This window comes from Fusarium keratoplasticum, chromosome 9 (genome assembly GCF_025433545.1).
Source record: "Fusarium keratoplasticum isolate Fu6.1 chromosome 9, whole genome shotgun sequence".
NCBI classification, from domain to species: Eukaryota; Fungi; Ascomycota; class Sordariomycetes; order Hypocreales; family Nectriaceae; genus Fusarium; species Fusarium keratoplasticum.
In genome coordinates, this window is record NC_070537.1 from 2,318,394 (window position 1) to 2,334,546 (window position 16,153).

General features: G+C 55.0%; 5 protein-coding genes across 5 annotated transcripts; 2 read left to right on the forward strand and 3 right to left on the reverse strand.

Annotated features, from left to right (window-relative positions):
* Nucleotides 1-208: 208 nt before the first annotated feature.
* Nucleotides 209-2,079, forward strand: NCS57_01161400 (uncharacterized protein; the record flags this gene model as incomplete). Its single annotated transcript, XM_053061323.1, has 3 exons — nt 209-493; nt 545-1,986; nt 2,061-2,079. 3 exons carry the CDS (start codon nt 209-211, stop codon nt 2,077-2,079), a joined length of 1,746 nt encoding a protein of 581 aa, XP_052909709.1.
* Nucleotides 2,080-2,579: 500 nt separating this feature from the next.
* Nucleotides 2,580-2,810, reverse strand: NCS57_01161500 (uncharacterized protein; the record flags this gene model as incomplete). Its single annotated transcript, XM_053061324.1, has 1 exon — nt 2,580-2,810. One exon carries the CDS (start codon nt 2,808-2,810, stop codon nt 2,580-2,582), a length of 231 nt encoding a protein of 76 aa, XP_052909710.1.
* Nucleotides 2,811-6,469: 3,659 nt separating this feature from the next.
* Nucleotides 6,470-9,042, reverse strand: NCS57_01161600 (Mannosyl-oligosaccharide glucosidase; the record flags this gene model as incomplete). Its single annotated transcript, XM_053061325.1, has 3 exons — nt 6,470-6,721; nt 6,794-8,757; nt 8,811-9,042. 3 exons carry the CDS (start codon nt 9,040-9,042, stop codon nt 6,470-6,472), a joined length of 2,448 nt encoding a protein of 815 aa, XP_052909711.1.
* A 388-nt stretch (nt 9,043-9,430) lies between these two features.
* Nucleotides 9,431-10,162, forward strand: NCS57_01161700 (uncharacterized protein; the record flags this gene model as incomplete). Its single annotated transcript, XM_053061326.1, has 2 exons — nt 9,431-9,749; nt 9,798-10,162. 2 exons carry the CDS (start codon nt 9,431-9,433, stop codon nt 10,160-10,162), a joined length of 684 nt encoding a protein of 227 aa, XP_052909712.1.
* Nucleotides 10,163-10,646: 484 nt separating this feature from the next.
* Nucleotides 10,647-16,050, reverse strand: NCS57_01161800 (uncharacterized protein; the record flags this gene model as incomplete). Its single annotated transcript, XM_053061327.1, has 2 exons — nt 10,647-12,352; nt 12,402-16,050. The coding sequence occupies 2 exons, from the start codon at nt 16,048-16,050 to the stop codon at nt 10,647-10,649; spliced, it is 5,355 nt and encodes a 1,784-aa protein (XP_052909713.1).
* Between the last annotated feature and the right edge of the window lie 103 nt (nt 16,051-16,153).

Sequence of the window (16,153 nt, forward strand, 5' to 3'; positions counted from 1 at the left end):
GAGGGCTTCCTTTACTGGGCTGTTGTAGCAGGCTGTGGCCACTGTAACGTCTCGGCTTTTAGGTCTCGTGCACTGTGAAAAGTTGCTGTCCCGCAAAACACCTCAAGATTTATCATCCTCATCATCAGCAACCAGCTCAGCAGCCAGTGTCTTGCCTCGTTTTAATACTCCAATAACTCATTTAACCTTCTAGATTTCATTCTCGCTCATGCTCAGGCGCAGTCTCCGTCTGAGGAGACTCAATTGCGCCCAGCAAGCCTCACGATTCTCAGTTCCAGCCGTAAGCTGCCGATTCCATCCCACCTCATTATCACCACAAAGCTGCCCCAGCATCAGGCTATCGAGAACCTTCTCACAGCAGTCATGGCACACTCATGAATCCGATGATACGGCTAGACTCCCGGCTGTAGATGACACCATATATGCCCTGTCGACCGCTCAGGGCCGAGCTGGCATTGCTGTGATTCGCATATCAGGCCCATCGTGTCTTGAAGTAAGTAGTCTTAAATACCTCATCCAATACCATGCTAACTCGAACATCTAGATTTACAAGGAACTGTGCCCGTCAAAGCCGCTACCAAAGCCAAGGTATGCAACTGTGAGATCTCTTTATGACCCACAGCCTGCCAGAGATGGACCCATCGTCCTAGACTCGGAAGCCATCATCCTTTACTTCCCCAACCCAAAGACGGTAACGGGCGAAGATGTCCTAGAATTACATGTCCATGGCGGTGCGGCTACCGTCAAGGCAGTGCTATCCGCGATCCCACGATGCTCCACAGCCCAGCGTATCCGATACGCCGAGCCTGGCGAGTTCACTAAGCGCGCCTTCTTCAACGACCGGCTCGACCTCGCTCAGATTGAATCTCTGAGCGACACGCTCGCCGCGGAGACGGAGCAGCAGCGCCGTGCGGCTGTACGCGGCAACTCGGGAGCGCTGGGTCGCCAATACGAAGCGTGGAGGGAACAGTTGCTGCTCGCGCGAGGGGAGATTGAGGCGCTGATCGACTTTTCAGAGGACCAGCACTTTGATGAGTCCCAGGCAGACTTGCTGCACAATGTAACGACTCAGGTTGCAAGGATGCTACACAGCATCGAGCTGCATGAGCAGGGGAGCCAGCGGAGCGAGCTCCTGAGGAATGGGATCCGAATCGCGCTGCTAGGGCCGCCCAACGTCGGCAAGTCGTCCCTCATGAACCTCATCGTCGGACGGGAGGCATCCATCGTGTCCGGGGAGGCTGGCACGACCCGCGACATCATCGAGGCCAGCCTGGACATCCGTGGCTATTTATGTTCGTTTGCGGACACGGCAGGATTTCGCTCCAACAGCTCTGGGACGATTAACGGGGCTGGCGGTGGCGCAATTGGGGCCGTGGAAGAGGAGGGAATCCGGCGAGCGAAGCAAAAGGCCATGGATTCGGACCTGGTCATCGTGCTGGCGTCTGTCGAGGATGGTCCTGGAGGATCATTTCTGCAGTATGATGAGGAAACTCTGGACCTGGCTGCGGGGGTCGAAGATTGTCTTGTTGTGGTCAACAAGCGGGATGCAGTTGACACTGGGCAGTTTGAGAAGCTCGTCGAGGAATTCCGTCGGACCATCTCTGGAAAGGCCCCCAAGCTAGCGGCGGCTGAGCTCGTGTCCATCTCGTGTAAGGAGGCTCAGACGTTGGGATCGGAGAGCAAGGACCCAGGCGGCGTCCAAGCGGTGATGGACCAGCTCGTGGGGTCCTTTGAGAAGATGACATCCATGCCCGTTGATCTCCAGGATCTGCTGGGGGTCACGGAGCGGCAGCGGCAGCTCCTGGTCAAGTGCCGGGGTCACCTGCAAGACTTCATGGCCGAGGCCACGCCGGAGGAGGAGGGCATGGATGCGGACACGGTGCTCGCGGCCGAGTACCTCCGGTACGCTGCGGACTGCCTGGCCCGGATCACGGGGCGCGGGGAGTTTGGGGATGTGGAGGATGTGCTCGGGGTTATTTTCGAGAAGTAAGTTCTGACGAGGAGGAGGCTATGTTTGCATGATTATAGTAGATGAGGATGCTGACTCGTGACTCTGCTAGGTTCTGTGTTGGTAAATGAGCGAAGGAAGCTGACGAGGAACAAGGAAGTTGGTAAAAATGCGAACAATGTTGCTCTATCTCAAAGACAAAATTCTATATCTCCCGATCTAATAAAAAAACGCCGCCCTATGCAGATTTGATGAAGAGAAGGAGACAAAATGCTAATGTCTAAAAAAGGAGCGAACCGACCACCAGGGTTATCCAATCGCCATACCAAGAATCGAAAAAGGAATGAAATAGAAAGAGAATCAAGGGTGAAGGAGAGATGCTATTTTTTCGCTTTCCGCCCGATGTGATGCTGTGCCATGCTTTGAGATTCCATCTTTGTCTTGCCAAATGAATCCTTCGCTATGCTGTATCCAGAATTATGATGCCATGCCATGGAAAAAAGAAGCAGAAAGATGCCCGAAAACTCCGTCCCAATGCTGATTGAAAATGCTTCAGTTGAACGCCTGTCTATGCATGCTTGCGCTGGTCCTTGTATAGGGAGTTGAAAGAGATAGAGAGAGAGAACGAGATTTACTCGTCGTCGTCATTGGGACCGTTGTAACCTGAGCGGCCCTTGTTGCCCTCCGAGTCGTCGTCGTCGCTGGGGCCGTTGTAGCCAGAGCGGCCAAAGTCGGCGCCCTGAGGGCCATTGTAGCCGGATCGGCCGCTGCGTCCGTTGGAGTCGTCGTCACCGTCCTTGTTGTAGCCGGATCGGCCGAAGGAGCGGGTGGTGGGAGCAAAGGTGAGAGTGAAGGCAGCCATTGTATTTGTTGTGAGGTTGTTGTGTAGAATGAAGAGTTGGATGATGTGGTTGTAAATGTGGTTGTGAGCGTTGTAGTTGTTGTGAGTGTGGTTGTTGTGTGAGTGTGGTTGTTGTGTGAGTGTGGTTGTAGTTGTAGTTGTGGTGAGTGTGGTATTAAGTTTATGTGTAAGTGGATGCTTGATGAGTGAAGCTGTTGATGATGATGATGATTTCGAACAACAACTCTGGAGGAGGCCACGAGGTTATATAGAAATGGTCCTCTACGAAAAAAGAGGCGTCGTCATATGTACTGGGTATACATCGCTGCTGCTGCTGCGGTTCCATCCCAAGACCGTGGAAAGCGGCTGACGCCTAATCGTGTGTCTGTCTGTAGACTCGACCTCTTCCCCTAGGCAAATGCGCCGCCCACACACTCTCACCGGCCGGCGATCAACGCACGGGAGACCGACATCTCCACCACGGGCTTCCAAACTAAGCAACAAAGTTCCCCCCCTGCTCTGCCTTTTCTGACGGAAGCGGTCATCAGAGAGAAGACACAGAAGACAAGAGAGAGCAGGGACCCCTAGCTGCGCCATGTCGCCGAGCTGACAGGGGTCGCCTCGGAGCCGTGAGTGGTCAGAAACCGTCGTAGGGCTGAGGAAGAACAAGCGACGACTCGGGAGTCAAGGAAAAGGGAAACAAATGTACCGTACCCCTTCCGAGTCAGCCTTCTGGAGGGTGTGTGGGTTCAGCCACCGCCGGGGGACCGTTGCCGGGTGTGTAATGATAGAGAGTTGCCTGCTTACGGGAGGCGTGGCAGGGACAATGCCCATCAGCCACAGCCTCAAATTAGCCCCTGATCCTTGCACCAAACGGAGCAGGCTTCAAGCCGCCGGGGGAATAGATGGGAAGAAGAGAGTAGAGGATCCTGATTGACGGCCGTATCACGGAGGTGTATACGCGAAAAATACGATCTTCAATTTGCGCTCGATTTCTCCCTAAACGGCAATACACACACACACACTTATCATCGCCCATGCTTGGTGATATGTATTGTAACGTCCCAGCAATCTGGAACTGGCTCCGTCGCACATTACGCAGTGCTTCCCTCCATTTCAAAGACGACGTCATCAACCAAGGGGGGGCATGTGATATCTAACATTTGTAAACCTCCTTCTTCATTTCAAAGACAAGGCGAGCGAGCGCGCGGCCGATTTGGAATTTTGACGTTGTCGATTTAGGAATAACCGAGCGCCATTCGTTGCCTCGTGTTTTCAAATCAACGTCGTATCTAAAATGTCTTGGATTTTCGTGTCGGGTAGGTAGATTTCCAACAATAAAAGAAAAGCAAAGAAATTAAACGAAGTGAAATGTTCCCCTTTGAGTGCAGCTTGTTGAATCTCATTCGTCAAATGGACTCAAACTGCAGCCTGGAAACAAAGGCCCATGACGACATGAGGTGAGTAATAACAACTCTGACCGTTTGGCGTGCATTGCATCGGCCAAGCCCGTGATCCACCGAAACGGATTCCCGCCTTTTGGATACCCGTAACCGAAAGTCTGCCCCGGATTTCCACTTTGGATGTTAAACATGATCGCCGAGTCATAATACGGCGGTTCCTTGACTTGCATATCTCTTTTTCGGATATCATCCCCAATTTATTTGGCCAAGTGAGTCATCCGGCTCGCAAAAAAACGAAACGTCAAGAACAGTCAGCCGCAGCAGATAAGTCTTGGTACCTTTTGTCTCTGATTACGAGGCATTCTTTTTTCCTGTTTCCCTCTCTCGGCAACGGCAATCCGTGGGGGGTTACTATAATGGAACGTCACTTGCTGTGACAATCTAGTCTAGTCATCTTTCCGCAGTTCGTGTCCTTTCTCGGCATGACAAGTCCAAGAACTCTCGGCCGAGTCTGATGCCACCATTGGATCCGGCTCTTCATCTTCCCGTGTGGCAGATGCCTTGACTCTCACACTTCCTATCTCGGGGACCAACCAGTAGTCATCACGGGCCTCCCGGTGCCATGGGCCCCTTGGGCCTTAGTGTCCAAGCCATCCATGTCCTGCCCGGATGTTCTCACCTCCCGCCCCTTATCCCGATTATCCTGACCGGGGTCTGGTCGATGCTGACCGAGATCTATGGTACCGCCTGTAATTGGCCGGGTCACCGAAGGGGGCCATGCTGCGCGGCTGTTGAGAGTCAACCGCCGAGAGACAACCGTGGTGCCATGTCTCAGGCAGCACTGCTCGCAAAATACGTACTCGTGCATTTACGAGCAAACATACAATTCCAATCACAGCTTGACATTGTATTGTTTCCTTCTTTCACCAAAAAAATCATCAGTTCAAGGCATTCCAGCACTCGCACAAGCCCCATGCGCCGCCCAGCCACAAACTCGCAAAGGACCCGTTTCGTCGCTAGCACATGGCTAAGCGCCTTAAAAATAGACGGACCTTCTCTTATTGGCTGACAAGCGCGTCTACCTGACATGATGACAGGACCCCACAAGCCCTGGCTGCCCGCCCTTTTGCACAGCCCCCCCAAAAGGCTTCAACCAAACAGATGGGCAAGATTGTTTCAACCACTTTTCCTCTTTCAACGCTAAGCACCCCGTCACGAACCACGAGGCGTTCTTCCCAAGTCAGCCTTGCGACCCTGGCACGCCCCCCATACCCGTACCCGTACCACCCGCGAACCCTCGCTCTCCTGTCAGCCGGGCTGCCTCTGAGACACGCCAGATCTCTAGGAACCTGGCGTCTGTCTGCTTCGGCGGCGGCGTCTGATGTTGGTTTCGCTTGGCTTCGACTAGACGAGCAAGAGCAAGCCCCTTGTCTCGGGAAGGATTCCCAGCGCCGGCTAGCATCCCCGAGCGGAAAGGCGTTTGGAATGCATTCGCTTGCGCCAATCAGCCGCCCCCCGAGTCGAGAATAGCACCACTAGCGCACCTTTGACGTCCATCATCAACAACGTCTCAGGAACCTTTCCTTTCTGAAGATCCCTTTAGCTTCGGCACTGTTTCCAGGAACGGTCGAATTCGCAGGCTTACATTACATGTCGTCCACCGGCCGACCGTTCCAGACCCGGAGCTGGAATCGCCAAGTTCAAAGTACCTGCATGCATACATGATATTGTTGTCCTCACTCATCATCATCATCATCATGACCATGATGCAGAGCCGTTTCCCCCGTTGATATGATGCCGCTGACGTTTGATCCCATCATCCATAACTCGGGCCGTTTTCAACAGAGTTCCACTAACAGTCCTTGGAGCCTCGACCCAAGGACTCTCGACAGCCTGTCGATCAAGGACGTCGGCGAGATCAGAGTCGCCGATCTGCAACCATCAGAGCACCGATCTGCGCAGGATGCCTGAGGGAATGGGATGCCACACGAATCTCATCTCGAGTGAGACATGCACAACTGCCGAGTACCTCTGGGCTTGCCTAAACGGGCAGCTTATTTCCATCACATCCATCCCCCCCAAAAGCCCCCAGCATGTCACATGGTTCAGGGATGCGGAGCGAGCCGCCGCTGGAATGTTTGATGCTGTGCCTTGTGGCTAATCAGCACTCGTCGTCTTGGCTTTGACATCTATCGTCTACCATATACACACCCCGTTCCCAAGGGATGCCACGGTCAGCCTTACACGGCCACGTTCCCGCCTCCCCCCCCCAAAGTCTCACAGCTCGTCCCGCACAGGGGCGGCTCCCTGGTCACTGGGGTCCTCCATAGCCATGATCTTGACCACCAGGCTGGTCCATCCGGTGAAATGCTGCGTCCGCTGCCCGGCCCCCGTATCCGGGTTGTACTGCTCCCACGCGAAGCCCGTGTCCTCCCAGCTCTTGTACACCGTGTCGACAAGGTTCTTACGCAGCCGCGAGAAGAGATCCTTGGCCTTGGCCCTGTAGGGCCCTTCCTGCGTGGCAACGTTCTAGCAAGCCAAAAAAAATCGAGATTAGTGAACTGTATCAGATGGTACGTTACGGCGGGAGGAATGGCTTACGCGTAGCTGAGACACGGCGAGGTAGTTGATGGGCATCCACACGGGGCTGCGCCAGTAGTTCTCCTTAGTGCCGTAGAGCTCGTCCTGCTTGCTCAGGCTGCGGATTCCGTGGGGGCTGAAGAGGTGCTCCTCGTCGCCAATGAGATCCAGGATCTTGCCGAGCTTGGGGTCGTCCGGCTTCATCAGGCCGACGAGGAAGGGGAACAAGGAAATGTATCCCTTGTGGCATACGAGGGTGTGCTCCTCGTATTCGTCGATCGTCGCATCGCAGTAGCAGCCCTGCTCTTCGGACCAGTGAAGATCATTGAGGTTGTGCTCGATAGCTACCAGGTTCTTCCTGTACTCGTCCACATCCTCAGCCATGCCGAGGGCGTCGGCAATGTTCATCAAGGACTTTGTCATGAGGCCGACCCAGGACATGAGATCGACATGGAGTTCGCCCGGGTGAGGAGGCTGGGCCCGCGGGTAGTCGTCCAGGCCGCTGGTAAGGATGTGTGCCTCGGTGCGGCCCCTCCAACGGTATGCCTCCTTGGTTGAGTACGCCTCACGGTCGTAGCTCTTGATATCACCGCGCTGCGTCTTGCGGAACCAGTCATACTGGCGTCGGAGAAGAGGATACAACTTTCTCAGGTAGCTTTCACCGATCTCAAGGTTGTCAAGATGGGCCGTCTGTAGGGGGTCAGCCCCAAGGATCTGCTCCTTCTCGGCAGACTGAGTGCCATTGGCCGCGCGAAGGCGCTCCATGAAGCCCTCAATGATGAGGAACAGCGTCGGGGGGTTGGCATAGTGAGGATACTGGACCTGGAACTCAGCTGGGACCTTGCTACGGGCCTCGTGTCCAAGGATCTGCTCACGAGCAATCCAGCCGTCGTCGTCCATGGTGTTGTACCAGCTCTTGACAATCTCAAGGGTAAGATCCATGTCCCAGTCCGCGATGGGGATGAGATGGAAACCCTCATCCCATAGGAAGCCGCGGGGGAAGAAAGGGCGGGACGGGACGCTGGTGAAGAGCTCGTACGGGCCCTCGAGGTCCTGCTTCTTACGCGCCATGGCCTCCGCAGCCTCCTCCCAGAATCCTTCATTCTCCTCCTCGTATTCAGGCGCATAAGATCGGTCGATGATCTGGTGGCCGTGGAAGTATCCGATGCCGCCAACCAGGTTGGAGAACATGCTCTTGCCAAACTTGCGATATTTTTCATCCTTGAAGGGCGCCTTGAGCTCAAAGGTTCTCGCGAAGCGCTCCTTGAAGGTCTCAGAGACCTTGGTGATCTGCTCGGTGACGTCGGCAGAGGTGTACTCCTCCCCAGACGAGCCGGACGAGAAGATGACGTCGAACTCAAAGGGACCCTCAAACGTCTTTTCGACAATCTGCACGTTGCCCTTGCCTGGCTTGTGTTCGATACGGTAGACTTGCCATGGGGGAGGGGGATCAGTCTGGTCGGCGTTCTCCTGGACAGGCTTGACGGCGTCTTGGAGGTGCTTGAAGACAACCGCCTTGCCCTGCCAGCTAATCTCAGGGGTGGCATCAGAGCTCATGACGAGAGTCGTGTCTCCGTGTCTGTCCTCGAGCAGTTTATGGCCCTTCTTGGGGTGCTTTCCCTTCCCCTTGGTGATCAGGAGCTTGTAGTCGCCCAACGTCTTGGAGTTGCCCTTGAAGCTGACGTCTCCGTCGAATCCAAACTCATCACCCTCGCCCTCAGCCTCGAGCTCGCCCTCTCCGTCCTGGGCGATGTAGTAGAATAGCATGGTCTTGGTGTTCTTGGGGGCATCGGCCCTCAACTCGCCCTTGATCCTGGCAGCCCAGCTGCCTCCGTGGTTGCCACCGGAAATCTTGACAAACGTTGTGGTGAGATCAATCTTGTTGCCCTCATCATGAATAGACTGCACGCCTCCAATGCGAGCATCATACTCATCCCACCCGTAGCCATGAATATCCTCCCCTTGCTCACAAGTATACCGGAAACCTACCACCAAAAATTAGTCATGAAACTCCCACGACGGCCCGCTTCCCGCATACCGTTCTGAATATCCCTAAAGTCGTCAACCTTCCCCCACATGAGGCCCGTCCACAACGCATCTGGCGTCCTGGGTCGCACGCCAAAGTAGAGGTTGGACTTGTACGGGCCCCAGAAGAGGCTCTGGTTGTTTTGGCGGCCAATCTCTGTGGTGAGCACCGAGGAGGCCTCATCGGTGGCTGAGGCGCCCAGGACGAGTGCCGCCGCCGACACCCATTGGGCTATTCTCACCATGATGGAGGGCGAAACTCTTATTTATCGAGTATCAGAGATTCAATATTGGACAGAAAATCAACGTAAATGACGCTAAAAGAAATTGTGCTGCGGCATCCGGTGCGCTTGACGTGACAGCCTCTAGAGAACACGTTGGAGCTGGGGTTTGATATGACGACGCAAGGCTGAAGCTCGGTCTTGGCGGTGGAGAGCTCTGACCAATGAGCGAAAATCACCAGCCACCGCCACTGTTCAACCAGCCCCATCTGTGACTCCACTCTTGACGGTTTCTTCTCAGCCTCCCCCAGATTGATGCCTTTAACTTTGCACTCTTCACCTTGACGACTCCATCCTCACAACATTTACACCGGGACCTCGTAAATCCAAGTAAACTCACCACGAATCCACCATGGGCGACCCCCGACGAAGCCGTCGGCCAGACAGCCGCCAAATGTGGGATGAATCCGACCGTCGTGACAGGCGCGGAGGCCCACGCGATCGAGACAGGGACAACGACCGCGACCGGAGAGGATACAGATCTAGATCGCGGGAGAGGCGCGGATACAGAGACCGCTCGAGGTCTCCGGACAGAAGGCACAGAGATCGCGACGGCGATAGGAACCGACCCAGGGAGAGGGGTTCACGATATCATGATGATAGAAGGGATCGACGGAGAGATGATGATGATGGACCTCGGTATCGTCGTGATGATGACGGAGACCGACGAGGTATGAAACTCCCCTCTTCTCGCCGACACTTTCCACTAACATATCCAGTCAAATCCCGTCGCTCCGCATCCCCAAACACCCGCAGCCCCTCCCACGACACAACATCCCTCCCAACCCGCACCCGCCCCGACAACAACATCAAGCGCGAACCAAACCCCAACATGTCCTTCAACGTCTCCAAAAAGTCCCCTCCGCGCCGCGACGACGCCCCCGAGGGAGACGAGATGGACGCCGAGGACGACGACATGGCGGCCATGCAGGCCATGATGGGCTTTGGAGGGTTCGGAACGACAAAGAACAAAAAGGTGGCGGGCAACAATGCTGGAGGTGTGAGCAAGGAGAAGAAGACCGAGTATCGGCAGTACATGAACCGGCAGGGTGGATTCAACCGGCCGCTGAGTCCTTCGCGATGAGGAAAGGAAAAACAAAGGATGGTGTTTTTTGGGGGTCATTATGAATTTTACGATATCCGTTGTGGGGTGTTGAGCGTACAAGACTGCATCCTCAGATTGGCGTTGGGAGGACATGGCAATAATTCAAGCATAAATGCCCATGTTGAAAATAAGACATTGTTTTGTAGACAAGCCTTCAGTGACACAGAGTACCATCTCGATCTCAAGATCACTAGTATACCCAAGACATTCTTTTCATCAATAACGTCTCCAAAAGAAGCCATCAGTCTCAACATCACGAGCAGACACAAGACATCACAGAATGATTTTAAAGCTTCCAACCTGTCTTGAAACAACTCTTCCGCTGTATGTACTAGTGTAGACATTACGTATAGCGCGTGCAATACATACCATCGCGGTCCTTCCCCTCCAGAGAAACAGGTCCCAACACCGTGATATGCATCTCGATTCAAGCAACTCCCTTCTCGTCCTCTCCTTTCCCGTGTCATGCCTTTTCCCCTTCCTCAGCCGCCGCTGCCGGGGCTTGGGCTTCGCTGGCCGTCGCCGCTGTAGGTGTCGGCAAGTCATCCTCGACGGGTACTTGTTCCGGCTTGGCCTCCTCTTTAACCTCTTCCTTGGCTTCTGCCTTTGGTTCCTCCTTGATTTCCTCCTTTGGTTCTTCCTTTGGTGGTTCCTCTTTGGACTCTTCCTTGGGATCTTCCTTGAGATCGTCCGTGTGACTTGCATTCATCTTCTCTCTCCGTCTCCTTCTTAACCTCCTCTCCTCCTCAGCTGTTTGCCTTCTCGCCTTTCGAAGACTCTCTCTCCTCTCAGGGTCGTTCTCGTCTGCCCCGTCTCCACCACGCATGCCTTGGAGCAGAGCCGCAGCTCGGTCTGCAACATCATCTCCACCCTCACGAGGTGATGATACGCCAGGGCTGAGCGTAGATCCATCCTCGTCGATAGCAGGCTCTTTGTTCTTCAGAGAAACCTCCGCCTCGGGTATCTCGTTGAGATCTGGTATCTTCTGCCCTGATGCGACCCGAACTTGGTGCCTGTCCTTGAGTCGTGCTCGCCGTCTTCGATCTCTCTGATCCCGAGTCTGGGGCGCGGCTGCACGCAACTTTTCCAGCAGCGAGTCCATGGCGCCCGTGTTGGACGGCGATGTCGGGCCGCCCTCGGTGCCCGTATTGTTGATCTTGAGTTGAGCGTGCTTCCGCTTCATCGAAGCCTCGTTGCGCTTCCTCGTCTCCTCCATCTGGACGTTCTTCTCTCGTGACTTCTTCCATTCGCCCACGAACAATGCCAGCTTGGCAAAGAAGTCTCTCCGTGCACCATCATCGGCAGGGTCTTCGCCGTAGAACACCATGATATCCTTGTATGTCTTCATCATCTCCTCCAGGTACAGCTCCATCTGCTCAGCCTTCCTCCGGGCATCCTTCATGATTCGCTGGACAACTTGGCTGACTCGGTCCTCGGGGTGGAACTTCTTGGGGTCGCTCAGGTTGCCGCTGTCCAGTGACATCTGGATGTTTCGAATGTTGTCAATGTACTTCTTGCAATCCGTCTGAAGCTGCTCGATGTTGATCTTCTGCGCTGTCATGACACCGTTGATATCATCGGCGAAGCCCTCCCACTCGGGATACTGGTTTCGCACAATGCGCTCCACCAGATCGGCCAGTGTCGACTGATTCTTATCATCTTTGACCATACCCAGTCTGGCCAGGGAGCTCAGCTTGAAACCGCGGGCCTGCTTGTTGGCGTCGTTCATGTAGTTACCGATATCCAAAATGAGACCGAGAACGTTCATGAGAGAAACGGAATCACGGAGGGACTCTGAAACCGTGACAACTTGTCTGACCTTCTCGTTGATTTCGTCGTACTCTTGCTCAAAGCTTCTAGTAAGAGCAAGAGCCCTCATTCGACTCTTCCAGTAATGATGTAGCTCGAATGCAGTGTAAAGGTACAGCTGATCTTGGCGTGTGAGCTCTGCAGGATCTTGTTCGCGGGTCTGGCTCTTGGCTTCGGGGCCTGTCCAGTCCTTACTGTATGGCGCCATTTGCTTGGATGTGTTGTCGGGGATGTTGCACAAGTCGTCCTTTTGCAAAAAGTCCATGACGACAGGGTTGTCTAGAATCTCCGTGTCGCAGTGAATGATCATCTGTACAACCTTTTCTACAGAATGCTGAGAAAACTTGGCAAAGGCAATTTCTACATCTTGTCAGTATTCGGATCACCGGTATATGCGTAAGAGACTCACCATAAGCCTTTCGAAGATCAGAAGAAATGATTTGCTTCTTATCATCCTTCTTAGAGCCGCTTCCAACGCCAATCTTCTTGATCTCCTTGGCCAAGAACAACTTTTCAACCTCGTCCAGAATGCCCTTCTTGCTGAGCTCCTGGTACTTCTCCTCTCGGGCCTCAGCAGAGGGAGTGTGGGCTGCCCAGTGACTGGTCTCAGGGGCGTCGACCTTGTCCCAATGCAGAGCCTTGAGCTTCTTCTTGGGACGAACGACGGGCAGACCAATGCCTGGAGCGGGCGCAAATGCGGGCTGCCTCGACAAGAAGTGTCCAGACATGGCACCACCAGGCATCGGGGGAGGCGGAGGTGGCGGCATACCTGGGGTACCAGGCATTGGGGGAGGAGGAGGGGGCGGAGGAGGTCCAGCGGCCGATGCTGGTGATAGCATGCCCGGCAGTGGTGGAGGGGGAGGTGGCGGCGGCGGAGGCGGAGCTCCCGGCATCTGACCCGGCATGGGCGGAGGAGGAGGTGGTGGTGGAGGTGGTGGTGCTCCGGGTATTTGGCCGGGCATGGGTGGAGGAGGCGGCGGTGGAGGCGGAGGGGGGCCGGCACCCGTAACTTCGATCTTCGGAGCATCGCCCTCGGCAGGAGGCGTAATAGGCGATGAGGTCTCCATGCTTGGGTGAGAGGGGCCAGTAGCAGTGTTGTCATCCTCAGAATCGCTGGCATCGTACTTCTTGACCTTGGAGCCAATCTCACCAAGGAGACCAGCCTGTTGCTTGGGGTCAATAGTCGGCCGCTTCATCTCAATGATTCTAGGCTTCTCGAAGATAACACCGTCCTCGCCCTCAGTCTCATCACCCTCATCAATCACCTCGCCATCCGATCTCCTAATAGGCTTGCGAGGGATCTTGGTGTTACGGCGAATGCTACCCAAAACACTGTTGGTAAAGTCCCTAGGTGGCGTTCCACCGCCAGGGGGTGTCGAAGGTCTGCCGTCCATCTCTTCACGGAGGGCTCGAAGTCGGTCTGAAGGCCCGACAGCGTCTCCCCAGACACGGCCTTCAAGCTTGTACTGCGTCTTCTGACGCTCAATCTGCATCTGAAGCCGCTCCATGAGACGATCACGGTCCAGAATGCCTTGCATGCGAGAAACGTCCGCCTCACCAGTTGCTCCAGGCGCACCAGTCGCTGATTTGGCGCTGGCGGTGGGCTTGACCGACTTGGAAGCAGCGATATCCTGGGCGTCTCGAAGCATGAGATATAATTCTCTCGTTTCTAACTCGTACCGTTGGGCTTCCTTGGCTCGCATAGTTTGCATGCTATCCAGCTCGGCCTTGAGTCCGTCCGCCTGTCGCTTTTGAGCATCAATAAATCGGGACTGCTCCTCCAACTGCCTTTGTAGCTTGGCAACAAGTCCATCAGCTCCCAACTCGAGTCTGGCCTTCATCTCATCACGCTCGGCCATAGCCGCCTCGGCAATCTGCCGCGATTCAAGAGATTCATCCTGTGCTTGTCTGGCCTCCGAGTCCGTGTGTAGCTTGTCGAGCAGACTCTGGACAGTAAAGTTGAGACTCTGCTTCAGGTCCATGTTCGGCAACCGCCGATCCATGGCAACGTAGCTCAGCATGGAATCAACCAGCTGGAACATACGGAGACGCTCTTCGCCATCGTTAGCGCGAATGAGAAGCAGATGTTGCAGAGCTGAGACGAAGTAATCTTGCGTCTTGGTACCATAAAGACGCTGCTGAATGGCATCGGCGATCTGAACGGGATCTGTCAGATCCTTGACTTCGGCCTCGACATTGTCCTTGATGCTGCTGTTCTCTCGCTCGAGCATATCCTCATAGTCAATGGCTTCGTTTGTCCTGAAGCGCTCGATCTGCTTGTCCAGGAGGTCATATTGGAAGCCCTCCATCTTGGTCAAGATGCGCTTGATACCACATGCTGTAAACTGAGCCCGGATATGGATCCTCAACTCCAAGTCCTTCTCCGGAGAGTCGATAATCATGTTGACGAGCATGAGAGTCGCAACGGCATATTCCATGAGCAGGTTCTCCATGCCAATACCACCAGTCCTCAGTTCTTCGCTCGCGCCGACCAAGCTACCCATTTTGCCGCGGCCATCGATAGTAACCTCCACCAAGCGCATCCAGGCGTCGAACCGACCATTTTCTCCAGACTGTGACTTGACTTCGTCCAGGGCCTGAATGACCTTGAGGTGGCCTTCGGCATTCTCTCCCCAGGTACACAGGAAAGTGATAATTTCGCTGACCAGTTTTCGTGTGGTGAGACGAGGAGAAATGAGCGAGGTGGCGAGGGCGACTATGACTTTCTGGTGAATCAAGGCATCGTCGGCTCCAAACTTGTTGTTCATGAGCGCCTTGACACACTTGATAATATCGTACTCGCGGTCCAGGTTCTTGTCGATCCGGTTATTGTCCTGGGCAGGCCCCGTTGCTGTCTTGCGGTTGATCTTAAGCAGCAAGGTCATCAGGGCGACCTGTCCCTGGCATTCGACGAATCTCTTAACCCAGCCGATCTGTTGGGTTCGCAGGTTGACCTCCAGACTGCCCATGCCCTTGGTGTCGAGCCGATCCTCCATAACACGCCGGACGTACCATTCGGGTGTTCCCTCCTCATCCGAGTAGGTGGTGATATCGGGAGCCGCATACTGGTTCGGCCGCGCTGTCTGTCGGCGCTTCTGCTCGCCCTGCCACTCGGTGAGTCGATCTTGATAGAGAAGTGTCCACTTCTTCTGAGCTGGATATGCCATCATCTGCCTCCTGGCCTGCTCGGGCAGGTTGTGCCATCCTCGCTTCTGCATTAGCTGGAGGAACATCTGCTCGACCACATTATCGTCATCTGGCTTTGGAAAGTAGAATTGGCCGCCTTGTGATTCTCCGACGGGACTGGTAGCAGGACCTGGTGATGGGAATTTGGTGATTCGGTGCGAGTCGCGGTTCGAGTAGTGTGAAGCAGCATAGGAGCTCTGAGAGGACGCACTAGGCATTGCTGGATTTGGTGAGCGCGATATCCTGACATCATGATGGTCTGCAGTACCTGAGAAGACGCTGAGGTTGTCGGCCGAGCCCCGGGCTGTGGAAGACATGTACGAATCATAACGGGGGGTATGTGGTTGGTTAATAGAGCTGGCTGAACTTCCCCTCGGGGGAGGGCCCCATTGTTGATATTGGGCTTGCCCCCCCTTGGAAGCCATAGTAACGTTGCTGTTGTAGCCTGAAGGAGGCTGCTGCTGACGCCCAGGGGAGTACGCACCAGACTGACTCGTCTGGTCCCAGCTGGGATATTGGTGAAAGTCCATGCCGTTCTTATTTAGGTGGTGTGGAAGAGGCTCGCGGCGCACCGGCATCTGCTCGCCTTTGGGTAGGTATTCGACGGGTATCGGAGAACGCGAGCCGTTGGGCACGCTGTCGTAGGGGATAGAGGTTATCACACCGGCCATCTGGTTGATGCCTCCATCGGGGGAGCCGGGGCGATCAATCGAGACGGCCGACGACTCCCGTCTGTGCCTCGATGACCGGAAGCTGGCGGCGTCGTCTGAGGGGTATCTGGACTCTTCCGTGTAGCGCTTGTCCTTGTGCTTACTCCGGGAGAAGATGGACCGTCCGCCAGAGGACTGCCTCGACTTGTCGGCGGACGACATGGCGGTGGAGCGGTCGTAACCGCGGCGGAGGTGGAAGCGGAGTCTTTACTCGCGATCGTGTTTGTTGCCGGTCGATGACGGTGTCGATATCGCAACGGTAGAG